At 35.7% G+C, this 11204-nt stretch overlaps 1 protein-coding gene across 1 annotated transcript; it reads right to left on the bottom strand.

The window, feature by feature from the left end:
- Positions 1-7877: 7877 nt before the first annotated feature.
- Positions 7878-8795, bottom strand: LOC104995150 (olfactory receptor 4A47-like). Its single transcript, XM_010848884.1, has one exon. It carries the CDS (start codon positions 8793-8795, stop codon positions 7878-7880), a length of 918 nt encoding a protein of 305 aa, XP_010847186.1.
- Positions 8796-11204: the final 2409 nt, after the last annotated feature.

Below are 11204 nucleotides of genomic sequence, written 5' to 3'. Positions count from 1 at the left end.
TTAGGAAGCGACATTCTCCTAGGAACTGAATTTCCTACAAATGAATAAAGACTGATACATATTAATCATGAAAGAATTTAGCCTGAATTTCTTAGGAAATCAATAGTTCAGCCACTGTAACTGTGGAGCATGTCCTTGGCATTTGCCCCAGTACTTGTTTCAAGTCTTTTTTTTTTTCTCCATGATGCTTTCCATCTCTTCAGACACCCATCACCTGTCCCTGTAAAACATATAGAGGGCAATAGTTGATGTGTAATTTACTGAGCAAATACTGGGCTCTCTACATAAGATCTGGACTCTTTTCCTGGTTCCAACTCCATGTGATTCTGCTAAGTCATCTTACTGTTCCTTGCTTTTCAGTCCTTTTTCACCTGTGAGTTCACAAATTGTAATTTCAGATATATCTGATAAGTTTATATTTGTATCAAAGAGGTAATAATTATTTCCTCTTCCATGACAGTTTACATGTGAACTTTCAATTGTAACTATGGAAAGAAAGATACTATCAGTAACTATCTATAATAAATAGGGAGTTTAGAGAAATATATCTATCAATTGCAATACACTTTACCTGGTACCAAGCAGACCACATAAGTTAGTCAGCTGTGTTTCCTCACTTACTATCATATCTGGCATGATATTGACAGTGTCTGAAACCTATTAGGTGATGAGTAAGTGCTTGAATTGCCATTTTCCATGGGTAAAGTATGCCTGCTTCCTGAGACCATAATCACAGGAAGAATTCGAATGTTGTTTTCTCCTGATGTGTTTATCATTACTCTCTACTTTATGAGCAACATAAATAAACATTTGAAAGGAAGCTTCACCTTAGTTTAATAGTTTCTAACACCCTTTATGGGTTAAGTATGAGAATATTTACTTGTCTGTAGGAAATAGTATGCTACAGGGTAATTTTGCTTTCAAGATAGATCAGTTGGTAAAGAATCCCCCTGCAATGCAGAAGACCCCTGCTTGATTCCTGGGTCCTTAAGATCCCCTGGAGAAGGGATAGGCTACCCACTCCAGTACTTTTGTGCTTCCCTTGTGGCTCAGCTGGTAAAGATAATTATGGCATTTGTAAAATTACACTTTTTATTACTCAACATTCCATTCCACATGCAATATAATGCAATTTTCAATAAGTTTACAGCTTCTGTAGACTTGTAATGTGTGATTTACTGAGAAAATATTGTGCTGTATACATGCATTCTTGATTCTCCTCTTGATTCTAGTTCTGTTTGACCATACTAACTCATCTCGGTGTCCCATTCTCAGGAGCCTTCCTCTCCACCTCTGAGTCTGAAAACTGTAATTCTCAGATATATCTTGTAAGCTGATTGGTATCTAACAGAGGTAAGTGCTATTCCCTCATCCATGAGATTTTACATTTGAACCCTCAACTGTAACTATGGAAAGATGTTAAGTATCTATAATAAGCAGAGAGCTTAGGGAAATGTCTACGAGTCTCTGGAAGTGAAGGTGAAACTGTTAGTCTGTTAATTTGTCTGACTCTCTGTGACCCCTGGACTGTATCTCACCAGGCTTCTCTGTCCATGGGATTCTCCAGGCAAGAAAACTGGAATGAGTAGCCATTCCCTCTCCCAGGGGATCTCCTCAACCCAGGGATTGGACTTGAGTTTCCAGAATTGTAGGCAGATTCTTTACCATCTAAGCTACCAGAGAAGCCCAAACTGGTGTTCATTATTTGATATTTTTTATCCTTCAAAATCCTACTCCACATTCAATTTAAACATAGTCATATTCAATCAATTTATAGTTTCTATTGGAAAAGGAAATGGCAGCCCATTCCAGTATTCTTGCCTGGAAAATTCCATGGACATAAGGGCCTGGTGGGCTACAGTCCTTGGGGTTGCAAAGAGTTGGACATGACTAAGCTACTAACACATAGCTTCTATAGACTTGGATAAAAAAAGATTTTGCATAGGGGTTGAGGATCTTTCATCAAAGGAAGTATTTATTTTCAAAGTTCTAAAAATAAATTTTTAATGTGGATATCGGAAAGCACTAGTCAGCTAGGTAAGTTAGATAGATAATACACTATACATACACACTTACATTCACAGACAAGCACATATAAAGTCTATTACTTATGATTGGTACATACTACAAGTTCATCCATTCAACAGATATCTGTTGGACACTTATTATGTATATGAATGTTTTTTTGTTCCCACAAAGTCATGAAGAGTGTCCCTTTTAAATACCCTGACTAACTGAAATCTCATTACCAAAGAGCAGCAATGCATTCGTCCATGATAGAAATACAATTTCTACTCCTTTGTGTTTATGCTACATGCATTCTCATGTTTTGTTTTGTTTTTTCCACATCTTCTCATAGCAAACATCATCCACTATTCCTGGCTACAGGATACTGAATTACTAATAGAATGAGAAATTTGGGAACTTAGAGAGGAGACAAACATAGTAAAATATATTCTGCATATATATATGTATATATATATATATGTGTGTATCTTTCAAAAATAAATGAAGAGCTTTATTATTATTTTTTTTTTTTTGCTAAGATGAAAATTGTACACTTCTGTAGAAACCAAGTATAGTAATTTCACTGTATTTCCTTATTCTGATGTGGGATCTCCTGACAGACCAGAAAAGAGATGTAGGTGTGTACATATAAGTCAGAATTAGAAGTAATTAATAAATATATTTTAAAATAACTATGAAGAAATATATTTTTTTTTCACATTTCTTTGTATCCAGACTATTTTTTCTAGGAATAAACCCTAATGGAAAGTTTTCTTAAAGGAAAAAAAAAATCAACATTTACAAACACAATTCACACAATTTTTTCAACACAATTATTAAAAACTATGGGAAAATGTAGAAATGACATGGAATGTTCAGCATTGGAGAAATGGTAAATTATAGTAAAGATGTAAATTATAGTACATCCATTTGATAAATATGTAGATTTTATAGAGCTTTTTTTAAAGCTGTGCAATATCAGATGGACAATCTTAAATTGTAATATACACTTGAGAAAATTTTGAATGCAGATGTGAATTGTATAATTATTCTAATTTAATTCAAACTAATTTATATATGCATAATATATATATATATATATATATGTATGTATATATGTAAGAAAAAGACCCAAAACATTTTCACTTCTAAACTGATAGTATTGTATTTGAGTCTTTCTTAACACTTTGTATACTGCAAAATGTATTTAAATGTCAGATAAGTGTGGGTGAGGAGTGATTGTATGATTTGTAGGATCCATTTAAGAGAGTCTATTGTATGCTTTGTAAGATCCATTTAAAAGAGTCCATGACAATATGATTTCCTTGAAAAAAAGAAATTCTCACCTATGAACTTATCTGACTTAGGTCCATGGCCAGGGACTCAGGCAGCTGTTAGTTCACCAAGAAAGAAAAGTTGTAAGATTTAAAAATGACAACTAGTTCTGCTACAATAAGTGACTTTGCCTATTTATAAATGGCACCTCTGGATAAGCCTTAAAAGTACTACCACATTTCCTGTTGCAGCAAAATCTGTAAAGTTACTTAGCTGTGGCTAATAGGACCTCAGGGGTATTTCACCATCTTTAGCAGATCCTGTCAAAATCCAGTTATTTCATGTAAGTTAACTAAACAGCAGAGGGAAATTTTATGGCACTCATCTTTAATTTTTAACTCTTTTGAGTCAACATGAAGACAAAACACTGTGACAAGAGAAAAAGAGGTGACCACCTACACATTTATGTATTTGATGAAAAGAGTTTATTATAAAGTCCTAACATTTAGTGTTGTGTAAATTAAACATTTAGGTAGGTAACTATCTGATTTTTAAATGTTCATTACAATAATTGGTTTTTAAATTGATCTACCATTTCCAAAAGCATGATTTTTAAATCCTGTTTTTAGATGTTCACTAATTTAAAATTATGTATCCTGTTATAGTACTGATACTTCACATACCTGTGTAGCCCACACTGCAGGTTGATTCTTTACTCCCTGAGCCATTGAGGAAGCCCTGTAGTCTGCTATATATATATAATATGGCCATCCTAACAGGTGTGAGGTAACATTTCACTTTGGTTTTGATTTGCATTTCCTCCTGATTAGTGATGTTGAGCACATTCTTATGTTCCTCTTGGCATCTGTATAATTTTTTTAGAAAAATATCTATTCAGGTTCTTGGCCCATTTTACATGGGGTTATTTGCTTTTATATTATTTAGTTGAAGTTATTTATATATTTCGATATTAATTCTACATAAATTCATGATTTGCAAAAATTTTCTCACATCCTGAAGGTTACCTTTTCATTTTGCTTCCTTCCATGTGTAGAAGCAGTCTGGATTTAAAACTTGAGATCCAGGACTTCAGGCTGATACAATGTTGGGATGATGCTTACCTGACTTGATAGTTTTGGCTTCCTCCCTCTGAGGGTCCTAAACTGCTCTTTTACAAGTCTGATGACCTCTCTTCTCACACATGGTTCACACAGTCCTGTATACAGAAGAACCTGATCTTCTAGCCATCCCTGCCAAGGCATCATTCATGTAATTGCAGTCATTTTTTGCCCTCTGTAAAGCCCAGAAATATGCTGATTAGTAGACAATGACCTCTGCCCACCCCATACGGAAGAGAAGAATTGTTTAGTTAAGCTTTGCCTAAATTCATTATGATCATATGCAGAGCAGTGAAAGGAAAAATACACCCCATATACATAATAGACACAGGCCTGTGTGTGATCACATCAAATACATATGTATATGCATATGCAAACTCATCTCTCAGTTAAGTCAGTTCAGTTGCTCAGTTGTGTCTGACTCTTTGCGACCCCATGAACTGCAGCACACCAGGCCTCCCTGTCCATCATCAACTCCCAGGGTTTACCCAAACTCATGTCCATCTAGTTGGTGATGCCATCCAGCCATCTCATCCTCTGTCAACTCCTTCTCCTCCTTCCTCCAATCCCTCCCAGCATCAGGGTCTTTTCCAATGAGTCAATTCTTTGCATGAGGTGGCCAAAGTATTGGAGTTTCAGCTTCAGCATCAGTCCTTCCAATATCCATAGGCAAATACTGCCCATGTGTTGTCAGGTACAGAATCTGGGTGTGTTCACATATAGGCACATATCTGCAACTTGGTAGAAACCTATATAAGATTGAGCATCTTGGTGTAAATAGTTATAGAGATTAACATGAGGTTGGATACAATCTGAGTGTGTGGTGGGATATATACATGTGTGTTGTTGGATCAGGCCTATGGATGTTTGGATCTTTGGATACAAAGTCTCATGGCTTTGGAGACTAAACTGTAATTCATACCACAAAGAGACACTGACCCTTTCTGAGCAGCTCGTTGAAAATGTGTTAAACCCAAATGCTTGCTATTATTTGGTGGGCTGCCGTCTATGGGGTTGTACAGCATCGGACACAACTGAAAGAGACTTAGCAGCAGCAGCAGCAGTGTGTTTTGAGTGAAGAAGGCAATGGCAACCCACTCCAGTACTCTTGCCTGGAAAATCCCATGGATGGAGGAACCTGGTAGGCTGCAGTCCATGGGGTCGTGAAGAGTTGGACACGACTGAGCTACTTCCCTTTCACTTTTCACTTTCATGCATTGGAGAAGGAAATGGCAACCCACTCCAGTATTCTTGCCTGAAGAATCCCAGAGATGGGGGAGCCTGGTGGGCTGTCGTCTATGGTGTCACGCAGAGTCAGACATGACTGAAGCGACTTAGCATCAGCAGCAGTGTGTTTGGAAGACTTTGAGATAATGTCAGGAATCTCCAGGTAAAGGAATAAAAATTAGGATATAAGGTTTCTCATACAGTGTGGTTTACTAGTGGGGAAAAAAAAAAAAAAGCAAAAACAAAAAATATTGCCCTGTAGACTTGACCCCTTAGACTTAACCCTTCATAAATCGAGACTGAATAAGGTATGCATACAAATAATCTTCTTTGACCACACGCTTCCAAATATATTAGAGGCAGATTATATTTTCCTTCAATATTGATTCAGAGACAGAGGGAGAATATTAGGAATGAAATCTCTGTCAAATAAGAAAAATATATCCTGGCCTCTTTACTATATAATAATCTTTAGTTCATTAATAAGAGCAAAAAGAATTATATCTATGGTCAACATTCTTCTTAACAATGATATCACCCAAAATATCTGGTGACAGCTTCTGTAGTGTATATTTGAAGCTCGTGAATTATTCTAAATTTACACATAAACAGCAAAAGCTATATTTGTATATGAAACTGGAGCCTTTTATACAGAGCGAAGTAAGCCAGAAAGAAAAACACCAATACAGTATACTAACACATATATATGGAATTTAGAAAGATGGTAACAATAACCTTGTATATGAGATAGCAAGAGAGACACAGATGTATAGAACAGTCTTTTGGACTCTGTGGGAGAGGAAGAGGGTGGGATGATTTGGGAGAATGGCATTGAAACATGTATAATATCATATATGAAACGAGTTGCCAGTCCAGGTTTGATGCATGATACTGGATGCTTGGGGCTGGTGCACTGGGATGACCCAGAGGGATGGTATGGGGAGGAAGGAGGGAGGAGGGTTCAGGATGGGGAACACATGTATACCTGTGGCAGATTCATTTTGATATATGGCAAACCAATACAATATTGTAAAGTTAAAAAATAAAATTAAATAAAAAAAAAGATATGTATAGAAATACTGTAAGCAAATAAAGGAGACATTCAACTTAAATTGTAACATGCAAAGCTCTATAAACAAAAAAATACATGTAAAGTTCTAATAGACACAAAAGTAACACATATGTGAAATATAAACATATGCTGTCTTTATGTGAAGAGCAATGAACCAAGTTTTATGTCATATTTCTAATTCTTTTCAATATCTGTGCTGTTGTTTAGTCACTCTGTCATGTCCATCTCTTTATGACCCCATGGACTGCAGCACTCCAGGCTTCCCTGTCCTTCACCATCTCCCAGGGCTTGCTCAAACTCATGTCCATCCAACCGTCATGTCCTCTATTGTCCCTTTCTCCTCCTGCCTTCTGTCTTTTCCAATGACTTGGCTCTTTGCATCACATGACTATAAAAGTATGGAGTTTCAGCTTCAGCATCAGTCCTTCCAATGAATATCCACAATTGATTTCCTTTAGGATTGACTGGTTTGATCTCCTGACTGTCCAAGGGACTCTCAAGAGTCTTCTCCAACACCACAGTTCAAAAGGATCAGTTCTTCAGTGCTCAGCCTTCTTTATGGTCCAACTCTCACATCCATACATGACTATTGGGAAAACCATAGCTTTGACTATACAAACCTTTGTTGGCAAAGTAATGTTTCTGTTTTTTAATATGCTGTCTAGGTTGTTCATAGCTTTTCTTCCAAGGAGCAACCATCTTTTAATTTCATGGCTGCAGTCACCATCAGCAGTGATTTTTGAGCCCAAGAAATAGAGTCTGTCACTATTTGTAATGAACTCTATTAATTTTGAAAAAGATTACATTATTTAAGAGAGAAACATGGGAAAATCTTCCCCTAATTAAATAAATGTATGGTATTAGCTATAGCTTAACTCATCATATAGAATATAAACCTGTAGTCTCAATAGAGACATTTTAACCCAAACAATACATCCTTCCCAAAGAAATTGTGGATATCTTAAAAAATCTTTTCAACAAAATATATGCATTGAACTAGAAAATTACAAAATATTTTAAAGCATATTTTGATCATTGGAAGTATTCATACAATAAATCCACTCATCATGCTGATATTATTAAACATGAGGATACATTACTAAGTTAAATAATCACACATGTCTTTCCTGGGAAGAAGAAGTCTGGATTGAAAATATGTGATACATTTTCCAGGTGCCTCATTTTCTTTTTCTGGTCCAGAGCTTTTTCATGGTATTTTTCACTTCTCCATTTCTCAGAGTATAGATTAGAGGATTCAGCATAGGAGTGAAAACAGTGTAAAACACAGTCAAGAATTTGTCAGTAGTTAAAGTGGAAGGAGTTATCACATACATAAAAATACAGGGCACAAAGAAGAGGAGCACCACAGTGATGTGGGAGCCACAGGTGGACAAGGCTTTGAGCCTCCCTTCCTGACTAAGTTTCTTCAGGGAGCACAGAATGACCCCATAGGATATGAGTAAGAGTGTAAGGATGATCACACAGATGGCCTCATTTTTGGGCAGCACTGTGAGGGCAATGATATGGGTGTCAGTGCAGGCTAGTTTTAACAAGGGGTACACGTCACACACAAAGTGGTCCATGACATTTGGGCCACAGAATGGAAGGTTGTAAACAAAAAAAGGATGAAGGACAGCATGCAAAAACCCACCAACCCAGGCCAAGAGCAGTAGCAGAACACACACTCGCTGATTCATGATTGTCAAATAATGCAAGGGTTTGCAGATGGCCACATAGTGGTCATAGGCCATGACCACCAGGAGTAAAATCTCAGTACCACCAAATAAATGCTCCGTAAAAAGCTGGTCCATGCAAGCTTGGAAGAAAATGGTTGTCTTCCCACAAATGAAGCTTTTAATCATACTCAGGATGAAGTTAGTAGAATAAACAGCATCCAGAAATGACAAATTTCCAAGGAAGAAGTACATAGGGGAATCCAGCATTGGACTGGCCACCACAGTGATGACTATGAGTACATTGCCCATCATCATGACAATGTAGATGAACAAGAACACAGCAAATAATATTTTCTGACCCTGTGGGCTCTGAGTGAGCCCCAAGAGGACAAACTCAGTTACATTGTTCCTTTGTTCCATAGGCACTTCTGTTTGTCTTCCTGAAATCTTGAACTAACTTGTTGTTTCAACAAGTAGGCAGTATGGATTATTAATCACCAATACTACTTTCAGATATGACAACACACAGCTTGTTAAAGGATAATTCCTAACGTCAACAAATTTACAGACTAATTCAGAAGCATGTGACTAGAGACACGTGGAAAAATTACACATTATTAAATAAATCAGGTGCCAAAACTAGCTTTTGATATTGAAGCTAATTGTACATATAGAGAAAACATATAAAAATAAACACAAATTAAAGGTTTAATAGAAAAGCAAAGCAAAGTTTACCTCATATTTACTTTCCATTTAATAAAGCATGTTACTGTCCACATTTTTGTGTGGAAGAATCTTCTTAATCAATCATCAAAATCCCAAATAGATATATTTGACAATTTCAAATTTGTCTAAGGACTTAGGAAAAGATACCACAACAATAGACAAAAATAGCTTATGGAAATTATTTAAATTTTAGCAATATACACAAAGATATCTAAATTGAATAAAGATTTCTGAATAATTAGCTAATAAATGAAATAATAACAAAATATATAAACAATTAAATGAAGACTGTCCCTAAATGGGCAAAAAACATATGATCAAATGCTGAAGCTCACTTGTGAATAGAAAACTGGGAATTGAAGAAATGGCTTGCTTTTAGAGCATTAGCTTAGGTTCTTGAAAATTATTAAATCAGGTCTACAGGTGCTATCTTTTTTTCTTTGGCAGATGAAGAAACAGCATTTAGATAAGATATTAATTGAATCTATATTTTGATTTACAAATATCTGCTCATGATAATATCCTCAAATAATTACACTTGAAATTAATCTTTAAGAATGACCTTGAAAAGGTAAACTTATTTCAGATTATTAGAATATGAAAGCATCCAAAAAGAGTGTTACAGAATAGAATCAATCTTCACATATTTCATACTCACAAATGATTTCTGACATGAAAATCTCAAAGGACAACTCTTGAAAAGTTAATTCTTACATCACCAATGTACCCTTGGAAAACATAAAGCTTTGTTCAGAATGTTGTGTTTTAATACACTTCCTGGGTTACCTGCATAAGGAGAATGGTGTTCAGTCCATGTTCTGGGCTCTGGTGACTTCTCCTTGTCCTTCATGAGCTGATACCCTCTCTGGAAACAGACAGCATCATCACTGGACCTTGAACTGGTTCAGTATGACCAACTCCATGCTTGTAGAAAGCCTACTTCATCTCAGTCATTCAGAGAAATATTAATTTTCAAGTTGTTGAAGTTTTCAAAATTAATATAAATGTACTCTTACTTAAATGCTCTGAATCTTGATTATAAAAAGAAATTCAGAATGTTCTTGATTGTGTGAATTTGTCTTAGTAACAAACATATTAAAGCAACACTTTGATCAGAATGATAGAAAGCATCAAACTGTGATATATTGCTTCAAATAAAATTTTGCTATTTGTTCTTACACCAGTGAAAGTGAAATAGTCTTTGCAACATTTGAGTCTCAATCAGTTCTGCTTTCCTGTCTTTTTACAGCATTGTTGAACTTTGAGTTTGTAAAGGATGGAGAATAATTTCATATAAACTTTATTACATTTTTATTTCAATTCAGGAGGAAACTGCCATGTGATTACTGCTACAAACACTCTATGAGGTAAGCATGAAAGACCATAAACACTTTGTCTACATTTAACTACATCATGTATAATTGAATCATTCAATGGATGCACCTCCAAGGGTGATTTTTTTCTAATTAAATTCACTGGGACCTTAATCATAATTTTGAGGTAGACTTTATCTCCAGGGATACCACCAGGATAATCACTGTGTAGAACAGGATTGAACCCTGTCTTCTGAGAGAAAATCTTAAGAAACAACTTGGGTCCTATCAACAAAAGGGAAAAGTCCAGTCTGGGCAGAAATGTAATATGTAAACATTTTCCTATTTAAATCATGGCCTTCCAGTGTGGCAGATCTTTAAGCTTAAGCTTTCTTTGAAGATGATATCTGAACTGATTTACAAATATGATGAATGAAAATTTCAATATAAGTCATTAAAGCTTATTTCAAACGCAGATAAAGTTTGTCCCATAATTTGTCACATAATTTCAGACAGGCAAGTTGATAGAATCAGATAAGTCTTCCAAAAATAAGCAACATTTTAGTTGAGTTCTAAAATAAAATTGATAGAACAGAAAAGATGGCAAAGGAATTCCATGAAAAGGTACACCATTTATAAAGTCACAAAGGGTGCAATACCTGTGTGTGTGTGTGTGTTAGGTGCTCAGTCAAGTCCAACTCTTTACAACCCTATGGACTATAGGCCTCAAAGCTCCTCTGTTCAATGAATTTCCCAGGAAAGAATAGTGGAGGGAGTTGTCATTTCCTGC

Source organism: Bison bison, unplaced genomic scaffold (assembly GCF_000754665.1).
Source record: "Bison bison bison isolate TAMUID 2011002044 unplaced genomic scaffold, Bison_UMD1.0 scf7180017864277, whole genome shotgun sequence".
NCBI lineage: Eukaryota > Metazoa > Chordata > Mammalia > Artiodactyla > Bovidae > Bison > Bison bison.
Note: the sequence above shows the minus strand (reverse complement) of the source record. Positions and strands in the feature narration are given on the sequence as shown.